General features: G+C 49.9%; 4 protein-coding genes across 8 annotated transcripts; 2 read left to right on the forward strand and 2 right to left on the reverse strand.

Moving 5' to 3' along the window:
* Window positions 1-43: 43 nt before the first annotated feature.
* On the forward strand, window positions 44-3,919 carry CENATAC (centrosomal AT-AC splicing factor). Of its 4 annotated transcripts, none has more exons than XM_068916784.1 (11): window positions 44-184; window positions 499-597; window positions 667-733; window positions 809-896; window positions 1,045-1,109; window positions 1,250-1,343; window positions 1,587-1,692; window positions 2,125-2,155; window positions 2,570-2,659; window positions 2,772-2,904; window positions 3,438-3,919. In XM_068916784.1, the coding sequence occupies exons 1-11, from the start codon at window positions 68-70 to the stop codon at window positions 3,481-3,483; spliced, it is 936 nt and encodes a 311-aa protein (XP_068772885.1). In that variant the 5' UTR covers window positions 44-67; the 3' UTR covers window positions 3,484-3,919. The 4 variants fall into 4 exon arrangements, with proteins under 4 accessions (XP_068772885.1, XP_068772882.1, XP_068772884.1 ...); XM_068916782.1 differs by lacking the exon at window positions 1,250-1,343 and adding an exon at window positions 259-425 and having other exon boundaries at window positions 62-184; window positions 809-871; XM_068916781.1 differs by having other exon boundaries at window positions 499-733.
* A 679-nt stretch (window positions 3,920-4,598) lies between these two features.
* Window positions 4,599-6,834, reverse strand: RPS25 (ribosomal protein S25). The gene is made up of 5 exons (XM_068916786.1): window positions 6,700-6,834; window positions 6,395-6,490; window positions 5,703-5,886; window positions 5,071-5,169; window positions 4,599-4,663 (listed from the first exon to the last, which is right to left on the reverse strand). Exons 1-4 carry the CDS (start codon window positions 6,700-6,702, stop codon window positions 5,075-5,077), a joined length of 378 nt encoding a protein of 125 aa, XP_068772887.1. The 5' UTR covers window positions 6,703-6,834; the 3' UTR covers window positions 4,599-4,663; window positions 5,071-5,074.
* Window positions 6,732-8,533, forward strand: TRAPPC4 (trafficking protein particle complex subunit 4). The gene is made up of 5 exons (XM_068916785.1): window positions 6,732-7,017; window positions 7,103-7,277; window positions 7,366-7,469; window positions 7,566-7,692; window positions 8,083-8,533. Exons 1-5 carry the CDS (start codon window positions 6,732-6,734, stop codon window positions 8,159-8,161), a joined length of 771 nt encoding a protein of 256 aa, XP_068772886.1. The 3' UTR covers window positions 8,162-8,533.
* Window positions 8,534-8,656: 123 nt separating this feature from the next.
* Window positions 8,657-20,784, reverse strand: SLC37A4 (solute carrier family 37 member 4). 2 transcript variants are annotated; one of them, XM_068916779.1, is made up of 9 exons: window positions 20,589-20,784; window positions 20,200-20,432; window positions 18,410-18,653; window positions 16,910-17,068; window positions 15,694-15,779; window positions 14,558-14,671; window positions 12,945-13,010; window positions 11,740-11,878; window positions 8,657-10,139 (listed from the first exon to the last, which is right to left on the reverse strand). In XM_068916779.1, the coding sequence occupies exons 1-9, from the start codon at window positions 20,737-20,739 to the stop codon at window positions 9,973-9,975; spliced, it is 1,359 nt and encodes a 452-aa protein (XP_068772880.1). In that variant the 5' UTR covers window positions 20,740-20,784; the 3' UTR covers window positions 8,657-9,972. The 2 variants fall into 2 exon arrangements, with proteins under 2 accessions (XP_068772880.1, XP_068772881.1); XM_068916780.1 differs by lacking the exon at window positions 12,945-13,010 and having other exon boundaries at window positions 20,589-20,783.
* Between the last annotated feature and the right edge of the window lie 140 nt (window positions 20,785-20,924).

Genomic DNA, 20,924 nt, shown 5'->3' on the forward strand with positions numbered 1-20,924 from the left:
CGCGTGCTGGGGGCGGGGGCGCCGCCGGGCCCCGCCCGCGTGGCGCGAGCGTGCGCGGGGCCGCGCCATGGCGCCGCACTACTGCGGCGTGTGCCGCCGCACCTCCTTCGCCGGGCGGCGCCACCTGTACAGCGCCGCGCACCGGCGGCGCCTGCGGGAGGCGCTGGGCCGCCTGCAGGCCAAGGTGAGGGGGGCGGCGGGCGGCGGGCGGCGGGGGGCGGCGGCGCAGCCCCGCCATGGCCGTGCGTGTGCCCGCAGGTGGAGGCGGCGCGGGCGGCCATCGGCGGCGCGGCGGTGCGGCGCTACGACCCGGCGGAGCACGAGCGGCGCGTGTGGTGCCTGTGCTGCGGGCGCGAGGTGCCGCGCGACGGGCGGCGCGGCGGGCTGGCGCTGCCGCACGCCGGGCTGCTGCAGCACCTGGCCGGGTAGGCGGGCGGAGGGGCGGGGGGGCGGGCGGAGGGGCCGGGCCGGGCCGGGCTGACGGCTGTGTCCGCGCAGGCCCGAGCACCGCCGCGAGACGGCGCGCTTCTGGCGGGAGAACCGGGCCGAGGCGGCGCTGCGGCAGCGCTTCGTGGTGTCGGCCGAGGACTACGGGCGGTAGGTGCCGGGGGGCGGCGGCGGCGGCGCGGCCCGCCGCCGCCGCCGCTCACCGGCGCTGCCCGGCAGGTTCACCGAGTCGCTGGCGCGGGCCCTGGACGCCTACGAGGAGCGGGAGGACGAGCGCATCCGCGAGGTGGGCGCGGCGCGGCCCCCCCCCGCCGCGGCCCGGCCCGGCCCGGCCCTCACCCTCACCCTCTCTCTCCCGCAGATGGCGGCCCGCATCCGGGAAGCGGAGCGCCGGCGGCAGGAGACGGTGCAGGCCGCCCTCGAGGTTGGTGCCGCCCCGCCGCTGAGCCGTATCCAGCCCTGGTTGCCCTGCGCCCCGTCCCGGAGCGGCCCCGCCTGCGCGGAGCTGCCCCTCGCGCCCCCGGGCGTTCGCAGGGTGGGGAGGGGGCTCTGGTGGGATACCAGAAATATTGTTCCTTTTTCCTAAATCAAACTCAGCCTCAGACAGAGCCACAACTTCCTGCCGGACCTTCTGCCTACAGTTCTGCAGCAGGACATGAAAGGTAAGACGTTTTCCTTATGTTGCTGCCAGTCTCCTCCCTGGCTGGTAATTTCTACTCTGCTCAAAACACTGGGCCATGCCATGGCAGCAGTGCTTCTTGCTCACTTCTGCTGCTGCTAGAGATGACACTGTCCTCACCAGATCTTTCAGTCATTCAGACCCTTCACAACCAAACTTTTCTAGACCATAGCAAGCTACCTATCTGCAGAAGGATTACTCTCTCATCTCTGAAGAGGTATGTAAGCCACAACAGCCACAAACAGCAAGTACAGTGATACCATATAAACGATATTATTGAACACAGAGGATATTATTCCTTTTCCTTCTTATTGCAAAACTCTCCAGACACAAATACAGTACTGCCACTGGCACATTCATGCCTCACCTCTGCTCTTGAAACTTATAGACAATCACTATCTGCTAGTCTTTGAAAGAGTTGCTCACCTCTCAGACTGTCTTTTGGCTCCTGTATTCCAAGGGACATCTCTCATGATGCCGAGCAGCCTGGCCCAAGTGGGATGCAGAAAGTACCCGATTTTAATTGGATGGAACCGGGCCAGGCTTTGACTTTTATTGGCCACCAGGTAGGGATGATCATTACCTAATTTTGCTAATGAATGTGATTATTTAAGTAACTATACAAATGACACTAGCACATGTTACAAAGCAAAGCGAGGGGTTGCAGTCTCCACAGTGAATTTTAGTTGCTGCAAAAGGCAGCTTTGCTGATTCAGGCAAACGACTAGCTGAGAGTTTTCGCCATGTGATGTTTTGTCTCACTAAGCAAGCATTCTTGGAAACACGCTGAAAAACACTCCTTAACAAAAGTAAAGAAATACCTCCCTCTGCCTTTTTTGCAAAAGAACTTGATACTGGAATGTCCACTCTTAGAAGTGTTTTTTCCCCCCATCTGTCACCATCTCTTCTCTCTCATATACTAGAATGCACATAACATCATTCTTAAATATCCTCAAAAGCATCAATTTCTGATGGGTGTCTTATGTTTCTGATAACAGGAAACAGAAGGGAAAGGAAATATTCACACAGGTAATCTCTCCCATTGCTTAACTCATTTTTGTTACTATCCCCCTGAAAACTCTTGGGTTGCAAATGCAACAGGCAGAGTTTAAAGCAATTTTAAAACAGTCAGTGCAAACCAAGAGGTGCTAAGTCTTTTGCTAATATTTTGGCATGCTAGAATAAAAGAAAACACTTCTGTATTAGGAAAACTCACTTGGGGCTCTAAAGCGTAGGTGCTATTGCCGTGAGGAGTACATGCTTTTGGGGTGTGATCTGTCATGGCCTTTACTAAGGCAAGCCTGCTGCTTTCTTTATGAAGTTCAGAGCAGTTTGCTTGGTAGGTTGAGCTGCAGGTATAGGGGAAGGGAATACTTTTCCCTAGCTCACTCTATGCGTTTAGGTACCTTCTGTAGCTAAATGCATTTTCCCTATGACTTCTAGGAGCAAGACCTCCCTGGCTAATAAACGAAGAGGAGGAGGTTGGAAGCCAGCAACAAATTGGACCATCATATGAGGAATTTCTCAAAGAAAGTGAGTGGCTTCTTTACATTCCAGTGAACTTTAAGCTCACTCCAGTACTACACTAAAGAAGCAAAAGCATTTTGACTGACAAACCTTCACTAAACAAAATACTATTTTTTAGAGGAGAAGCAGAAGCTGAAAAAGCTCCCAGCAGATCGCGTCGGTGCCAACTTTGACCATACCTCTCAGACAGGCGACAGCTGGCTTCCTTCCTTCGGGCGGGTTTGGAACCATGGCAGGAGGTGGCAGTCCAGGTGAGCTTCGGGATAGCATAGACTGATGCTGAACTGAGGGCGTGCAGGGTCCTTCTATACATGCTACTAAAGGAGTGAGTTCTGCGATAGCAACAACGGTGAGGAGACAAGTCTTACCGCAGGAAATAGCGGTTACTCCGCTCAGTCAGTATTCAACCCAGGCAGAGCATCGTTCTGTTCCTGGAACCTCGCACAAGTGACTTGCAAGATAAAGTAGTGTCGCTGCTGCAGAGATACCACGCATAAAGGTGCCTGCCTCGGTGAGCGCGACGGTAATGCGTCAGACCTGCATATTAGTGCCTGTACGCATGCTTGTCCTGCTGGCAGCTTTTAGTCCACTCAAAATCTGCATCAACTAGCTGGAAAGACTGCTAAGGAAGCAGTTCACTGAAGTAACTGAAAGAACAACTAATTGAGGAATACTTCTGTTCTAAAACCTGTCTTGCATTGCACTGTTTTTTGGTGGACACGGCAGCTTTCATTACCACTTTGAAAAGGCTCTTGCATTCTTATATCTATGCTTTCTTTTTCAGGCATCAATTTAGAGCTGAATCGGGGGAAAAGAAGAAAAAAAGGTGATCAGAAAAAGAGCACAAAAGAGACCAAACTGAGACCCTTGTGAAAAGGTGGACCGTAGGTAAGCTGCAGCTTTGTCATGGCTGCTGCTGCCAGGTTTGGCTCTATGTATCCATCTAGATGTGTTCAGTTCCCTGGAAGGCAAGCTGACCCAAGGATAATCCTATGGGTTGAGTAGTTTTGCTGAAGGCTACTCTGCAAGGGATGTTGCAGTAGATTTATTCCCCCTGTAATGGACATGTAATAATCATCCAGGCACTGCATTTTGAAGTCATAAATTACACAAAGGCAAAACCTGCCAGTGAGGAAGGTCTCCTGCCTGTTTGCTTTTATCTTGGTATCGGGAAGCCTGGCTTATACAGCACATGGTGCCAGTGTCCTACGTTGCTGTACAGCATGGCATGCCTCTAAATAAACTCGTTGAGAAATAAACTTTTTTAAAAATCACTTTTGTTAATAGACCAATAGAAACTCATTTCAGAGGCAGAGGTAGCAGCTCTCAGGGCAACTGATGCCACGTTGTTTTACTTCCAACGCTTCAAAACATAACCTTCAGGGAAAGGAGTCCAGTTCTGCCCCACCTCTGAGGTGACCATAATCAGTTCTCCACAGAGGAAAGGAGGCTTTAAAAACCTTCCCTATGGTCAGTTGTTCCTCTTCATTCAAACAAAATATTTACAGCCTTATTTAGAGCTGCTTACCTGTACTTGCCCACCTGATACTGACCTGACGTGCTGTTTCCTTGTGTACACTGAAACATGCGGGTACTGCTTGTTTAGACAGAGTTTAAATGCGTAATCAAAATACTCCCATTAACACCTTCACTATCTAGAATGCAAGAAACCCAAGGTTTACATTTTTTTTCCTACTAGAAAAGCTGAATACAGTTTTATATTATTTTAGCAATTAGTGATGTTAAAAGTTCCTTCCAATTTTACAACATAAAAGAATGCTTATGGCACATTTGTAACAACGCGTGAATGCTAAAGGCTTGGCAAAAACTGGCTGATACAGGAAGATACTTGCAACATCTAGCAGGAATCCGCTATCAGTGGGATGCATAATAACGCATACATCAATAATGGAACATACACATTCTTGAAAAAGCAGCAAAAAAGTTATTTCAATAATTTTATTGCGTGCATCTACATATGACATATTGTTGAAGAGGTCACTGGAGAACCTGCAAAGCAAGAAGTACCAAATCAGACAACTAGTTCAACACAAAGCAAACAATCTGAATGAGAACTCTTTCAGTCCAAGTGCCTTCTGACAGCAGGTAGGACACACACCTGCAGGCCCAGCAGCCCATGGAGACTGAAGCAGTACACTCTGTGCTTTCCCCACTGGACAGGCAATAGAGGAAGAATATCAGATTACTTGTTAATTCTCAGAACTGATGTTTCCAGTAACACTGTCTAGGAAGGCACTCAGTATGAGCAGCGTGCTCTGAGCAGCACAGGAGAACTGGCCAATCCAGAGAACACTGAAGCTGTCTACCACAAGCAAATCCCGCCCTTACTGTACCTAGTAGATTGCTGGCCACTGACAAAGCAAAACCCAGCACCCCGATGCAGCCTGTCATCTCACCTTCCTATGCATCCTCCCCAGCAGCAGGCGCATCTCCGCCTTTTGTGTTTCTGGTGTAGATCACTTGGGCTCGGTGCTTGGACACAAGCTTGATCAAACCTATCAAGATGAGACAATGATTTGAGTGTGCATACACTGCAGGACACTGAGGATGCTGCGCTCCCATGGGCCATGGCTTGTGTTCCCATGTGGCAGATTTGATAGCATGCAAAGGAAGATGTTAGGATAGCTAATACCAACTACTAGAGACACTTAAACATCTGGTATCAACCTGACAGCCAGTTCAAGGCTCCGTCTAGAACAGAGAAGTTCCAGAATTAACAATATTTTGATACTATCCAGGAGGTGGCCTGGTACGTGCACTCGCTTGCTTCTGTCCGAGCCCAGGAGCAGTTGCATTGCAACCCGGCCTTTTGGCAGTACTGTCATGGTACAGCAAGACTGCTAAACAGAACACAGCCTCTGCTCCCTACTTTGGGGTGCTTGTGAAATACAAGCTAAGTGCAGTGGCTTTTTCAAAGCATGCCAACTTGTTTACTTTGGATGCAGCATGAACTCCTCTAGGGGAGTAAAGAGAAAAATACATGTATGTCTAAGCAGCTTAGTGTTTTTCCACAGTTTTGAGTATTTACCTTTGCTAAGCAGTTCCTGAAGAGCAGCTCTAGCCAGAGAGCCCCGAATCTTCAGCCTTTCTGAGACAACTGCAGGCGTGATGAGCTTGTAGTTGGGCACTTCTTTACAGAGTTTGTCATAGGTGGCCTTGTCAAACAAGACGAGGTTGTTCAACTTGTCTCTGACTTTTCCCTTGGACCACTTCTACTTGAAGAGAGAAAAAACATTAAGCCACCTTCTACGCAAGAGAAGAAGATGACGTTTTGGTGTGTGCTAAGAACTGCACCATCAACTCTCCCCGTATCAAGGTATACAGACTGGAGGACTGAGCAGATGCCTAAGATGGTCCCTGCAAACTTACGCGTGTCAGACAGGGGCAGATTGGCCAATAAGAGGAGCAAAACCTTTCGCTGCTCAGTTTTACGCTACTACCTGCAATTTACCGACAGATGAAGAAACAGTTCTGATAGCGTGAGAGCCCCCAGCCCCGCCGCAGCAGGGGGAGCAGCCAGCCACAGCGCCCGCTCAGCCGTTTGTGCGGCCGCCCGGGGAGCCCCCACAGCCTCCTGCGGGCGGGGGGGCTCTCGCGCCCCTTCGCTCCGGCCAGCCCGCGGCCCCCGGGCCCGCCGGGCACCGCCCCGGGGCCCGCTGCCGCCTTCGCCCCCCGCCGGGCCGGGCCGGGCCGGGCCGGGCCCGCGCCGCCGGCTCCTACCTTCTTCTTGGCCTTGCCGCCAGACTTGTTGACCGGGTCCTTGTCCTTCTTGGCGGACTTGCCCGCGTCCTTCTTCTTCTTGTCGTCTTTGGGCGGCTGCGGGGGCAGGGGGTCGGCAGGGGATCAGCAGGGGCGGCGGGCACCGGCCGCCGCCGCCCGCCCATCCCCTCAGCCCCGGGCTCGCCGCCGCCCGCCACCCCCGCCCTCAGCGGCCCCCCCCGCCCCGCCGGGCCCCCCCGCCGCCCCCCCCGCCCCCGCAGGGTGCCGGGCGGCTGGGGGGGCCCGGGGCGCCGGCCCGCGCTCACCATGCTGCGGCGGCGGCTGCTGCTGCTCCAAGATGTCGGCCGAGAAAGGAAGCGCCTGGCACGCGCAGCGCGAGAAACCCCGTGCGGCGGAGCCGCTTCCGGGGCAGGGGCGCCGCTTCCGGGGGCGCGGGGCCGGCGGCGCCATGGCCATCTTCAGCGTGTACGTGGTGAACAAGGCGGGCGGCCTCATCTACCAGCTCGACCACTACGCGCCGCGCGCCGACGCCGAGAAGACCTTCAGCTTCCCGCTGGACCTGGTGCTGCGCCTGCACGACGAGCGCGTCGTCGTCGCCTTCGGCCAGCGCGACGGCATCCGCGGTGCGGCGCGGCGGGGCCGGGCCGGGCCGGGGCCGGGGGGGCCGGGGGGGCCGGGGCCCTGCTCACCGCTGCGCTCTCCCCACAGTGGGCCACGCCGTGCTGGCCATCAACGGCGCAGACGTCAACGGGCGCTTCACGGCGGACGGCAAGGACGTGCTGGAGTTCCTGGGCAACGCCGCCAACTACCCGGTGTCCATCCGCTTCGGCCGCCACCGGCTCTCCTCCAACGAGAAGCTCATGCTGGCCTCCATGTTCCACTCGTGAGTGGGGCCAGCCGCGCCGGGGGGGGCCGGGGCAGGGGGGGCGGCGCCCGGGCGGCGGGCACTGCTGAGGGCTGTCTCCACGCAGGCTCTTCGCCATCGGGTCACAGCTGTCCCCCGAGCTGGGGAGCTCTGGGATCGAGATGCTGGAGACAGACACCTTCAAGCTGCACTGCTTCCAGACGCTGACAGGTAGCGGGCTGAATCCCCCTCGCTGTCCTGGGGAAACACCCCCACTCACACCCTAAAGGCCCCCCTGTCTTCATGCTTACGCCTCTGTGACTCTAGGGATCAAGTTTGTGGTACTCGCTGACCCGAGACAATCGGGGATAGATTCCCTCTTGCGCAAGATCTATGAGATTTATTCTGACTTTGCTCTGAAGAATCCTTTCTACTCACTGGAAATGCCAATCAGGTAAGGGCAAATCCCATATTCAATATGGAACATAGCCTCAACGCCTCTTCACTTTTTGCCTGTGCAGTAGCAAATGCTGACAGCTCTCAAGTAATTTAAGTGGCCACAGAAAGGGAGAACACAGCACACTGCTGCAGGTACAGGACACTGACACTTAACAGTTCCTCCAGTGCTGCTCTCTTGGAGAAATGGGAGGTACTTTTTCTTCCAGCCCCATCATAACACTAGACCCACACAAGGGGCTTAATCTTACTTAAGAGCTGTCCAGTCACTGCCTCTTGACGCAGGGAGTCTCTTGAAAGATGTAGAGCCAAAGGATGCATAGGTCCTGTCTTTGTTAGCCTGTTCTGCAAGTGAAGTCATCTCATTCTGATTTTCTGAACGTTTCAGATGCGAGTTGTTTGATCAGAACTTGAAACTTGCTTTGGAGGTCGCAGAAAAAGCTGGACCATTTGGGCCTGGATCGTAGCAAAAGTTTTGCTTGCTGCACAAACTACTTTCCCTAAAGAGCAGGGCATGTCTCTTCCCCACCTGGCCTCTCCCAGAGCTCTGTCCTCCACAGCAGGAACTTCATCTTCCAAAAACATGCTTCGTATAGCCTTTGTGTGACATTTACCTTAAACAGACTTGTTACTATTGTTCACCTTGGGCCACAGAAGCTGATTCTCTTACTGCAGCTCTACTGGTCCTGAATGAAGAAAGAAAGAAAAGATGCCATTCTGTGGCCCTACTGTAGTCATGTTTTACTTCATAACTGTACATACGTATTCTTCCTGTATAGCTCTAATTTATGGTTTCACAAAGATTCTTTGTGTAGAAATGATAAACAATTCCTTAAAGAGTTGGATGGCTATTTGTTTTCTGTTGTTAGGGTACACATTTGCGGTAGTTCCCCGGCAGTGCCTCAGGAGGATAATCTGTTTTGGATGGTTCTGCTTTCACCATTCTCCATAGGACAACCAGAGCTATTATGATACTGCTTCATTTTTATTTCACAGGTGGTAGATCTTACAATTAAGTACAACATGTAATTTACGTCCGTTATCTTCATTAGGGCTACCTACTCTTGCATCTAATCTGTTCAGCAAAGTACCTGTGTAGAGGTTGTTCATGAGTTGAACTTCCTTCTTCCAGGACCCTAAAGCAATAAATCCTTCTGGAGAAATACAAGAATATTCGACAAAATCCTGGTAAAAAAACCTGAGGCAACTTAACTGCAGAGACCACTGGGTTTGACTACTAATGGCTGCTCACTGTCAGCAGTAGCTTTGCTAAGGCCTTCTCTCAGAGGTGACCCTAACTACTACCTACAGCCATGAGAGCCAGCTTTTGACTGCAGACATGCCACACTACTGAAAAATGCAAGCCAATTCTAGAAATACCAGGTTATGAAACCCAGCTGCAGAAAACGTGGGCCTGCGGTAGTTGCTGTTGCAACACCTGCTGCTGGGTCAGTTTTCCTGGTTGGTCTGCAGACTGCTTTCTGCAAGTTGCCTTGGCAGCAGCTGCCCACCTTGCAAATCATTAACACCGTACGTGCAAATCACTCTGGGCAGGATCAGTTCAACAGAAGGCGCTCCTCTAACTAAGTGCTTTACCCTGAAGTGCCAAGAATTTCTGGGAAGCTTGCCTATTTCTAAGTGCTGGAGAGAGAGCCATGTCACAGCAGCACATGCAGCACCACCCTAGCTTGTACCAGCTAATCCAGGGTAAAGCTAACAGGACGCTGCCTTGCGTCAGCTGCAAAGCAACGCTCCAGTAATTGTTACTCACAGGTCTGCCACTGTTCCAGGACACAGAGACAGCAGGGAGCTCATACCTAATAAACTAAGACAGCTGCACTCAAGCAGCTAGGAGGGCTGAATGAAAGTAGCAAAGCCTCAGTTCAGGGCCCCTAAACAGTGAGGCTCAGTTGCCAGTTAACGGTTAAGACCAACGATAAGGACAAAACTGAATGTGACAGCACCTGAAGCCAGTCATTTTACAGTACTTTCAGTTTAGTAGCTCAGGCTGCAAAACCTGCTTACATCACGAACAGTGCTGTGAAGAGGAGGTATGGTAAGACATTTGCGAATGTCAACGAGCTGAATTATCACATTTCTAGGAAAAAAGTACCAGTACCAGGAACTTTATGCCTTCAGGCACGTGACAGCGAATGAGAATTTGAGACATTTTTATCTAGGTTGCAGCAATAGGTAAGGCGCTCCTAGGCCAGTAAATAAAGAAACGTGCATCCTTCCTGTCAGTGTAGGGTCATCCTTTTGACCAAGCAGCTTATCCTCAGTCAGCCTTCTCGGGAAGCCGACCCATCTTGGTGCGGATGTTCCGCAATAAGAAGAAGGCCACTGTGCTACCGGTACAGGTGATTTCAGCTACCCAGAAGGCTGTGGCCCAGCTGTAGTGTTTGGCAATGGTACTGAACGGTAGTCCAGCCAGAAAACCCCCAACTGTAAGGAAAAAAAACAACAACAAAAGAATAGTAGTAACACTTGAACTTCTGAATTTCATTTGCTAATACTGCTATTTAACTCGTTTCTGCATTTATAAAAATTCCTCAGGCGTGATCTGAACTTAAAGTACTGGACAAAAGCCTGTAAGATATATCAGGAAATATTTTGGATGCTCCCAGGGCACTGGATGCAATGACTAACACCTGAACTTTGCTTCGAGTAAGCTGGTGTTTCAGAACACATAAGCAAGCAGTCTATGGCCACCCCTTTCCTTGGCTGCAGGAAAGCCACGTGGCAAAAAGTGGTTCCTATTCATTTACGGGAAAACCATGTCCTATTCTTCTGCGCTGTTTTACACATACAGCTCACGCTCTTGTGCGCGCTCTCCCTCTCTCTCTATATATACACATACATATTACAGGCTGTGTGTAGGCTAGCATAGCTGAGCAGGCTTAGTCACCATATCCTGGACATCTCCAGTGGCACCTAGCTCTATCAGATGTTCTCTATATTCTGTTAGATACAGCGTCCTTACTGTAAGTAAGGTTACATCCAAGACACATCACTGAACAGTACTTTGCAAACCTTGCATTTGGGGAAGCACAAGACTGAAGTTCAGTACTAATGGGTACAAAGGAGAGAATCGCCTGCGGCAGGAAGGGCGTGTGGATATAGGCAAAACCCAACCCGGGTAAACCTCAAGGGCTGGCTCCAAGCTTTGGCACCTCGCGGCTTGGGCATAACCTTGGTCACATTGGATTAATGGGGCTTTAGGGCGAGAACATCCTCTGAACTGCTTTGCGAATCCAGATTCAAACAAAATTGGGCCAACTCCTAACTTTAAACGTAGGTCAAGTCTGCTCATCCAAGCATTGGAAACGGCCTCCAAATTGTGAGTTTAAGATAGAAAAAGGTATTCTCACGTGTAAGAATCCACCTACTCTAACGGGCTTTGAAGAACTCAGCTAAGACTAGAAGGGAGCAAGTTTCTTAAAAACCTTCCTGAGCAAAGTCTCAAAAGGCTACGCAAAGGAAACGTAGGAGGCGGACTGGCACATCTCCATACAGCCAGCCTGTTAAGGATAAAATCCTAACAGCGCTGCTGGGTCAGGCCACAGAGCCCTTTAGCTAGCCAACAATGGCTGAGAACAGACACTATGGTGACAGGGTTCCTCCCGTCCAGCTATATCCTCACAACAGTCCATGATTTAAATCCTACCTCTTGAGCTGCATGCTAGGGGAACAACCATGAAAGGATCTGTCCATTTGTACTTCCATCCTTTTGAATCCATATGAATATCTACGGTTTCCAAAGCCTACTGCAGATAAGAAGCACCAGGTGCAGCCTAGAACCCTTCTTTGTGGGTGGAAGAATCAATCAGTAAGCACAAAATACGGTTATTAGGGAGGTCTCAAATCTATTGCCTCTGAGGCACATGACAGCTAATTGCAAAAGAGTACCTATCGCTTCCACACGGATTATCTGCCCCTGTTAGATGACTTCCCATGATTCCCTTGGGGGCCAGACCATACTTCAGCAAGACCAAACATGGGTTTTGTTTGTTTTTTTGGGGAAAGGGAAACGGGTGTGACTTACCATTGGCCATGAGAGCCACAATGGCGTGGGAGGTACCACACAAGTTGGCGGGGGCGCTTTCGTTGGCTATAACCCCAAAGAGGGCGATGGGGCCATACGAAGAAAACCCGAACACAGCTCCGAGAGTCAGTATCCACAGCTACTGAAACAAGTAAAGCAAGATCAGAAGTGGGATCTTTGCATCTTAGCACTGTCAGCCACAACTACTTACAACTCTTAACTGCCATGCGCAGTACATGAAAGAACTGTGGACATTTTCTAGCTAATGCCAACTCCCTGGCCTGCAGAAGAAAGAGCTAACATCTATGACAGACCCCACTGCCAGGTACGTGCAAGCCCAGCGGCATCTCTCCAGCCCACCATCTCGTCAGCCAGCACTAACTCTCCTCTCTCCTACAGTTCTGACCTCCATACTGCTTACATGCAACATGCACCGTTCTGCAAGAAAGGACCAGAACTTAGAAGAGAGATGGGCAATGAGCCTTTGAAATGACTGAAGAGAACTGTGAATCAATCACTTTTAAAAATGGTTCTGGAGGCAACTGACTAAAAGCCATTCTCATTTCAGATAAAAGCTGCCGATCAAAACATCTTTATGTGTGAGAAGCCACTATCTGATAGCCGCTTTGTTACTAAAAACACAGTTTGAACTTCAACGTTAGCTTATGCTCTAAGAAAATTACGTGGCTCAAAATGTTTCAAACACTTATGAAAGGACAACAAAGGGTGAATAACTTGACATCTCGAGATTACAACATGCTTTATGAATAAGAAACATAACTTCAAAATGCCAAGGAGAGAGTAAATAGCATCTTCTTTTCCAGATGAGAAACAGAAATGAAGAGTTAGGAAGGAGCTTGCCAAAATTAAGCAGGAAGACTGCTGCAGGAACAGAATCAGTCCTCCTGACCTCCAGTCCTGTGCCTCAGCTACGAGACCCTTTGCCTGGCTACGTTTTACCTGATGAACAAACATCCTCAGAACTTTTTACACAGAAATTTACAAGTTTTACATTCAGACTTTTTAAAGTTCAGCCTGCTTAATAAAATGCATTTAAGAGGAGGTTTCTTTTACAAGACTTACAGTAATCTTCTTAATGCCCTGGTTATAAGTTCTGTAGCGCTAACCAACCTTTCAGGACAGGAAAAGGACAGATCAGTGAAAGCAAAAACAGGCAAAGGCAGAAAGAAACGCAAGGCAGAAACCTCATGTTCTTTTAGGCCAGTAAGATCAGCTAGAGGTTGCAAGGCTACAGTCCAGACGTCATTTTCCTGAAGAAGAAAAAAGGAAAAAGAAAAAGAAGAAAAAAAAATTTTGTTTGCTTAGCAAACGTTAGGGAACGATGGACAGAAGCATGCCTATACCATAGCCAGTTAACCGACTTAGGCAGCAGCAGCAGCAGTCTAATAGAGACGAAGTTAACTCACTTCTCCGTAGTGCAAACAAAGGAAATGCAAACCTATAGTTCTGGTGGAGGGCGAAGAAAACGGTCACGCTTCCTATTACGAAATTCTTCACCGTTAAAGAGCTAGCCCTACAACTTCTGCCTAATGAAGATTTTATCGCTTACAAATAGTCAGAATCCAAACACATCGTTTCTTGACATTTGACTTTAAAGCTGAAATGTAACCGATCCTGTTTTCTGCACAGCTTTTGCATCAAGGGGAACTGCAGGAACAGTCACTACAGAGAAACATACTGCTCTTCCATCCTTCTACAAAGCTGATTCCTGCACTGCACCCAGAACTACTGTTTGAGCTAGCATGTGTTTTGGCAAGACAGCTAGCTTGCTTTAAAGCCGCAAGTGATGGCAAACCACTAAGTCTGACAGACAACTATTGCAATGTGTAAACATACTCACTATTAAAAACCAGCATCCTGTTTCTAGGCTGGCTTCAGACTCCAGTCAGCTCTCATGCTTTTCTTCAGTGAAGCTTCGAAGCAACATTTATCAAAAGCTCTAACTGATATCAAATTTGAACTCCTTGCTGACCAGCTATCTTAGCAAAGATGTCCTACCTTCCCCTGCAGAGGCAGATCTTGTCGTAAGATAATGTCGTGACAGTGACAAAAACTGGCCAAAGCTGGTCACCACCAAAAAGGATTTTTATATTTTTAATATCCCCTATACGCTTGAGAACGCTAGCTTGTACATCTCCTCCTTTGTCCTCTGTACAAACATTCTCTGTTATTTGTGAGAATGTGTTACATGGTAGAAGGGATACGGAAAATGTTATTGAAAACACAGAAGTGAAAGAATTAAAGAGGCCGAAGCAGTGAGGAAGGTCCACAACTTTGAACTCTAACCAATTTTATAAGCTCAACCGAAAGCGACTCAAACTGGCTATGCAGTTTTAAGTTATTCGACTGCAGAAAAGTTCCCTATCCATAAGGGTGGACTAGATGGTTCAGAGGCAAGATTACAGGAAAGTTTCATTAACTATAATCCAGATTACAAATTTATCAGACAGGATATCTTGGAACGCTATAAACCCATGTAAGAAAAGGTTTATAAAGTGAAGGTGAGCCTCCGAAAATCCCTGTCATTAAAATTAACGCTCAAGAATGCTTTCTTAATAGTTAGATCAAACTCTTTGAAAGAGGGGAGCTGCCCCTTCTGTGCTGACTGGCAATAAGCATATTATCATCCTTTCAGCTTAAAAAAAAACCCAACAAGCTAACCTTGCCGTTCTACCCTTTTCCTGCAGTTTCCCTGAAGCCACAAAGCAGCAACCTTCTCCCCCTGTCAACACCCCACAGGTACAAGAACACCCGGCAGGACTAGCACACAGGCTTCAGATGCTTATGCGTGGATTACCTTGGGAGAATCGCCTGTGACTGTGACCCGGAACAGATACATGGAAACGCACATTCCCGCCATCATGGAGAGCAGCAGCGCGTGCCGAGGATTCCCGTAGTTTGACAGACCTACCTGCAATGCAGGAAGAGAAACTGAAGGTTAGAAGCTGAAAGGGCTCCTACGATTTATAGTCATAGCAGCTAACGCTGTCCGCACAGCCCTGTCAGAAACAAAGACGGTGCAACAAAAGCACATCTTTTAAATCCAGATCAGAAGTCTTGCTAAGGACTGCCTGCAGTCCGGAATCCACTGTGTTAAAATGAAGTTCTTGCAGTGATTAATGATACTCTGTTATAAACTGTGCCTTATTTCTATCTTGATTTTTGGTTTCAGATCCAACCACTGGATTTCAGCTGTTTTTTTCCAGTCAGGAGACAGCTGTCAACAACCAGATCTCTTCCAAAAGAGAAATCTCTAGAGCACATTACAGTCAGTAAATCAAAGGGAGTGAACGTCTTAAATCTCCCATCACAGAGGCATATTATGACCCCTAACACTGGAATACCTATTTCTCAAAACCTTTGCGGTATTTAACAGTAGTTTTGGTGCACAAAGCAGAAGTGGGTACAGCTCTATTCCTCACGATTGTATCATGCAGTGGCAACACCACCATGGACTGAGCATGGTCAAGCACCTTAGTTAAACTGTTGAGATGGGTCACGTCCCTTCCAACCCACCTCTGGCTGGCTGGAAAGAGACGGGTCAATGACCAAAGAACAGTCTGATTTTCAAAAGTCTACTTTCAAAGCAGGGCGGTTTAGATGCAGAACTGCATCCCAAAGAAGAGCTTGCGAAGACAGAAGAAAGAAACATAACACTGAGAACGGCTATTTTCTAGCATAAGGCAGCAACTCCCTACCTCTGCGTTCTGGGTATCCTGAGTCTCCAGAGCACCATAAACGAGCTCACAAGGGGAGCATCGTGCTCCACTACTGGTGCAGGTATTAGAGAGGGGGGGGGGGGGGAAAAAAAATCATCTTTAAGCACTCATAAAGGAAGCCCAAGGAAGCCAAAAACAAATGTAAAAATTCCTGAGGCAGCTCAAATTGATGCTATGTGACTGCCCAGCACATCTCAGGGTCCAGATTACTTACTCTTGCTACTGCTCTGTCAGAAAGGTACCCAGCAGCAATGCTGCCCACCAGACCACCAATCTCCAAGGCGCTCATGTAGGAACTACCTGGATGAAGCAAAGATGAAGCAAAGAACAGGGCATCAGGTTTGGTCACAACAATCTGTTATGTTTTACGTTTTCAGACTGACGCCGTCTCTGCTGTTCTAAGAACTGGATGCTGACTTTGGTTTGCTCTTTGCCACTTGGTAGCTCAGAAGACACATTGTCCTAGGGCAGGTACACCGCAGCAAAACAGATGTCTTACTCTTTGCTTACATGCCAACATTTATATTTGCTTTGTAAATGCAAAGCTACAAAAGCAGCAAGCAGTGCCACTGAGTCTCCAGATCTTGTTCGGACATCAGCATTACTGCCAATAACCAGCTTTGTCCTTTTGTGCCATGCATTTCCTGCCGACGCTGAGGGTTTGACCAAAGAGCTATAAACTCCTTTTGCAACCAAGCAGCAAGCTTCAGTCGGCCTCTGATTTAGAGGCTGCAGCTTATATGAAAGAGAGCATTTGGATAAAACCCCCCAATCAATGCTGAGAGAAGTGAGATCCCTTATCCACAGTCTCATCATCAAACTCCTTCTGCAGCTGTTTCCACGTCACCAGTAAATCCGCGTATTTGGCTGCAAGGAACAACTTCCAAGGGAAGCCTCAAGCTTCACCTGAGCCTTGAGCCTCGTGGCCAGGGCACTCTCATGGGATGTGATCAGCATGCACCTGAAGCACTTCAAGACAAGGTCGCTGAATCCAGTTTCCCAGCCTCCCCAACAAGTGCACTACTAGGCTCTTCCATAAGAAGGTTGGTGTGCCTGCCATCTCCCCATTCAAAACACAGCTAGAGTTGCTGTGGTTTAGACCAAATTCAACTACTGTCAGCTCACTGTGAGCAGAGAGCAGCTCTGCTGAACAAGATCCTCCAGCTCGTCTTGGTGCAGGGATGCCAGTCTGCCAGTCCCAGGTGGGCCCTGGTGCAAGACAGTACTGAGGCGCTCAGCACTGGGCATACGCAGCAACTTCGTCAATGGATTATTTCCATGCCGACGTGCATCTAAGCAGCCATGCAGGAGGGTAGGGGAAAAAGCTGCTCAGATGGAGGTACCCGTGTCCTCTTGCTGCACCTTGGGGATGTTGCAGAACTCGACAAAATTGCAGCCACAAAGCTCTAACACGCAGCTGGGCATCTTACCTATAAGCACAGACTGTCCCCTCTCCTGGATCAGGAAGAGCTGCCCCCAGTCTGTACAGCATGTTTTCACTCCAAAAACAACCAGGTAGCCCGTTGAGAGCACCCAGAGGTATGGCGAGAGCAGCAGCTCTGTCAGAGTGCTATTGTCTCTGGAGGACCCTGCAAGAAAGATCAGCAGGAGCGTTACTACCGCTTGAACACAGCCACAAAACCCCACCGACTCAGTAGCAGCATAGAAAGATCTGCAAGCACGATTCATGCATAAGGACATCCTAAGAGAAGGAGATGTTCCTAGCTGCTGATAACGAATGACTTTACCTTCCCCTAGTCCTGGGTTTGCTGTGATTTCAGAAACTTTTCTGTCAATTTATTTCATAGTCATTAATGAGTTCAGAAGAACAATCCATATGCTGCTCCCAGTAATTTTCTGCATCCTGGTTGCTAATAACCCATTCACAAAGACGATTAGAAAAGTGACCTACTTCTCCAGGCTTTGTTCCACCTTTTTTTTTTTTTTTTTTTTCCTTTTTAGCTCAGCCTGTGAGAGAAAGCACATCTATCCAGGCAAAGATGCTGATTTTCAAGTGTTACCTTGATTTTACATCAGTCTTCCAGAAACACCTACAAACCTACCCCTCCCTCCCCCCCCAAAAAACACTCTGGGAAAACAATGTTGTTTTCTTATACTAAGAGGTCAGGTTTAGTAGCACAGCTATCGCTGGACAGTATAGAAGATGTGATGAGTTTCCATCAGCCTTTAAAAGCCTACAGCAAACCTGTGTTGCAATTCTCTTCTACCTGTTTTGCTTTCAAAGCAGCATCACGGTCAGCGGGCTGAACAAACATTTACTAACTAGATGTTCTAGGTTAGGACGTAAAACACTGAGCAGAGTCCGCTGCAAGCCAGAGGTCAACAAAACCCGCGGCAGGGTGAGGGGAGAACTGCCCGTACTCTAGCAACGCAGAGGAGAGGGAAGTCACGCCTAAGGAACCATTTCCTGCTGTTCCATTTTTCCCTCTCTCCAGTATCCCCAGGAGACCTCAGCTCACAATCTAAATAAACAAAGACACCCCCAAAAACAGGGAACTATTGAAACGAAGACATTGCACAGATGGGGAGACGACACAGATGGCTACAAGCCTCTTCGGGATGCACACGTGGTCAGTGGCAGACCAAAGAACAGTACTGGATGGAAGTCAGCCTCTTCCTCGGCTGCGCTTCGTGACATGACAGTCTCACAAGCCAGTGCACCAGCCCTTTCCCACAAGATTGCACTGGGGTGTGAACATATGATTTATAATTTAAGCACAACAGCTCAGCCGTTACACCAAAAGAAAGCTGCTGAAAACAATCACTTATACACATCCTGCTGAGAGCGATTTCAGGAAGTGGAAAGGACTCAGATCTCAGTGCACTGACATATTTGTACCAGAATACAGACAGAAGGCACGGCACCTACTCCTATGGGTGCCCCATGTACAATGAAGTCTAGTGCTCACCTTTCTTCCCTTTCTTGGTTCCTTGTTCAATGTTGGGTAGCCCAACATCCGACGGCTCATTTTTTATCAGGACAAGGCAAACAAAAGAGACAACCACGCAGATGAAGCCAGAGAAGGACAAAGTCATACGCCAATCGTAGTTCAGAGCCACGAGAGCAGCAACAATGGGGCCTAAGCCCCCAGCCAAGTTCATGCTTGTAGACAGGATTGCCCACCAAGTCCCAAACTGGGAAGGCTCAAACCACTGTGCAACAACAAGAAAAAGGGCATGAGGTCTGCAGAAGAATTCGATGTGGCACCTGAAAATCCTCAATAAAGGCCCATGCTGAGGGTTCTGGGCAATTCAGATACAGCTCTACAAAACTAGATAAAAAGTAAAGTGAGAATCTACTTTTCTTTTTCTTATTCGTGCACGAAGCTCCAAACATTACATGAGCATCAATCATATGAGCTTGACAGGTGTTCATAACTGTGAGCCAGCTCAGAATAACTTCCATTTACAGATGATGAAACCGAGACATGGGACGGGAGAGGCAAATCTAAGAGCGCACAGCTCCGCATACTCACTTGCTAGGAACGGCATCCTCCTGGAAACGCTTGCTGGCATGGTACCATAGTGGATAAGCAAAGAGTCACAGTGTAACTGTAGGACTCACTGTTGCATTAAGTATCAGGCATGATCAGCTCTTTATTGCAATGTGTATTCCAAGCCAGAACCATTCAGGTTGTCATTGCTAACAGGAAAACATCAGAGAGCTAATGCAACTGAGAGCCACACTCTTGAATGTTTTCAGAAGGAGCTAATGCAACTGAGAGCCACACTCCTGAATGTTTTCAGAAAACACTACGTGTATCGTTTTCACTATCCACAAGTTTCCTTTATGTGTACAAAACCATCTCAGGAAGTCTTTTCCTTGCCAACTCCCCCCGACTTGTAGGGCTAGATGCCTCAGAGAAGGGCAATACAGCTGTTCATCTCCCCTTTTCCTGTAAGTACGTGCACTCTTGGATTTTACATCCTTTCACGTCTTGCACACAGTCAAGAATTTCACGTTATTTTATCGCAGGGAGAGTCCCACCAAGTTGGTGTAGAGGGAACACAGATTTTCCCATTGCACTGCTTTCTTTGTGCCCACTAAGCCTAAGCTGTCCGAGTGCTCCTAGTGGGATCCGGAAGCGCTGAGATCTAGCTGCGTACAGCTAAACTCCTTCCCCTGATGTCACAAAGCAGAAATCGATCTGTTCTATTTAGATCGCCTCAACACCCAAATACATACAGCTTAGAAGCTTGACTCATGCTGTTCCATTCATTACCGGGTATCCCGCCTGAACAGGCTGCAATTTATAACTCCTGAGCCCACAGAGAGTGCAAACCAAATACCGTTTGTCACTCCCTTTGCCAGCACCAGACAACCACAACAGCAAAGCGACTAGGAGACCTCCACCCTCCTGCTTAAAATACTGGACTCTAGCAGCTGATGTTTCTCATAACTGAAAAGGCCTACTACTCCCAGGAGACACTAGTTACCAAAGCGAGTTAGAATGGGACTGATGCGCTCTTTGACTTGTTGCTAGGCAAAACAGGATCCGGTGCATGGGATCTCACTCCGAGGCAGAAGAAAGCACGGCTGGTGTTTTAGACCTCCCCAGCTAGGAGGAGGCAGGAATAGCTGTGAATTCCTCTGGCCTCAGAGCAAGCGTTCCTGCAACGTTTTGCAGGCAGACCTGCTGCTGGGAGAGCTCACAAGGGCTGCAGTAAGCTTCCCGCAGCACTTGGAGCGTATACTTACTTTTCGCAGCACCTTCCCACAGGGTGGCCACCCCAGGCCCTGAGCCAACCCATTCAGGAACCACAGCCCAGCAAAGGCTGTCACGGTGGAGCTCCAGGAGAAGACCATGTTGACCAAGCCCACCATCAGAAGGCCAGATGAGAAGAGCCAGCGGGCGCTCATTTGATCAGAGAGGACGCCGCTGATAAACTTGCTGATCGCGTAAGCTGCGGACTGGCTGCTGGTGATGAGACCTGCGGCAAGCGGAGCCCAGAGAGGTACGTCAGGGGCGCGCTTAAAACGAGCGAGGCGAACGCCTCGCGGCCGAGGCGGCGCTGGAGGCCGCAGACCGGCGCCCGCACGGAGCGCTACGCCGGGCGGCCGAGGCGCGGGGCTTCTGCCCGACTCACCCAGGTCGTCCTTGGCCAGCGGCACCTCGGCCATGACGGCGGGCATGACGAAGGAGAAGGTCTTGCGGTTGAAGTAGTAGAGCGTGTACCCGCCGAACATGGCGCCGAAGATCACCGCCCGGTAGTAGCCGTAGCCGCCGCCGCCCGCCATGCTGCCCGCCGCCCGGCCCGGCCCGGCCCGGCCCCTGCCGGCGGGGCGCGGCGGTTCCGGGGCGGGGCGGGGCGGGGCGGGGGGCGGTCGGACCGCAGCCCTCGCGGGGCGGCGGGGGCCCCTGCGCGGGAGGAGCTTCCTGCCGCGGCGCCTGGCGCAGGCTGGAGCCCTGGACGCGGCCCGTC

This window comes from Struthio camelus, chromosome 22 (assembly GCF_040807025.1).
Source record: "Struthio camelus isolate bStrCam1 chromosome 22, bStrCam1.hap1, whole genome shotgun sequence".
NCBI lineage: Eukaryota > Metazoa > Chordata > Aves > Struthioniformes > Struthionidae > Struthio > Struthio camelus.

Excerpts from the sequence above, each read along its gene's own strand:
- CENATAC (XM_068916781.1), top strand. The coding sequence starts at position 68 with ATGGCGCCGCACTACTGCGGCGTGTGCCGCCGCACCTCCTTCGCCGGG. Across the intron at positions 734-808 it reads AGGACGAGCGCATCCGCGAG|ATGGCGGCCCGCATCCGGGA; the intron begins GTGGGCGCGGCG and ends TCTCTCCCGCAG. Across the intron at positions 1,344-1,586 it reads ACTCTCTCATCTCTGAAGAG|GGACATCTCTCATGATGCCG; the intron begins GTATGTAAGCCA and ends CTGTATTCCAAG.
- RPS25 (XM_068916786.1), bottom strand. Across the intron at positions 5,887-6,394 it reads GCGGCAAGGCCAAGAAGAAG|AAGTGGTCCAAGGGAAAAGT; the intron begins GTAGGAGCCGGC and ends CTCTTCAAGTAG. Across the intron at positions 5,170-5,702 it reads TCAGGAACTGCTTAGCAAAG|GTTTGATCAAGCTTGTGTCC; the intron begins GTAAATACTCAA and ends TCATCTTGATAG.
- TRAPPC4 (XM_068916785.1), top strand. The coding sequence starts at position 6,732 with ATGTCGGCCGAGAAAGGAAGCGCCTGGCACGCGCAGCGCGAGAAACCC. Across the intron at positions 7,018-7,102 it reads CCAGCGCGACGGCATCCGCG|TGGGCCACGCCGTGCTGGCC; the intron begins GTGCGGCGCGGC and ends CTCTCCCCACAG. Across the intron at positions 7,693-8,082 it reads TCACTGGAAATGCCAATCAG|ATGCGAGTTGTTTGATCAGA; the intron begins GTAAGGGCAAAT and ends TGAACGTTTCAG.
- SLC37A4 (XM_068916779.1), bottom strand. The coding sequence starts at position 20,739 with ATGGCGGGCGGCGGCGGCTACGGCTACTACCGGGCGGTGATCTTCGGC. Across the intron at positions 20,433-20,588 it reads GCTGGCCAAGGACGACCTGG|GTCTCATCACCAGCAGCCAG; the intron begins GTGAGTCGGGCA and ends CGCTTGCCGCAG. Across the intron at positions 18,654-20,199 it reads GTGGGAAGGTGCTGCGAAAA|TGGTTTGAGCCTTCCCAGTT; the intron begins GTAAGTATACGC and ends GTTGTTGCACAG.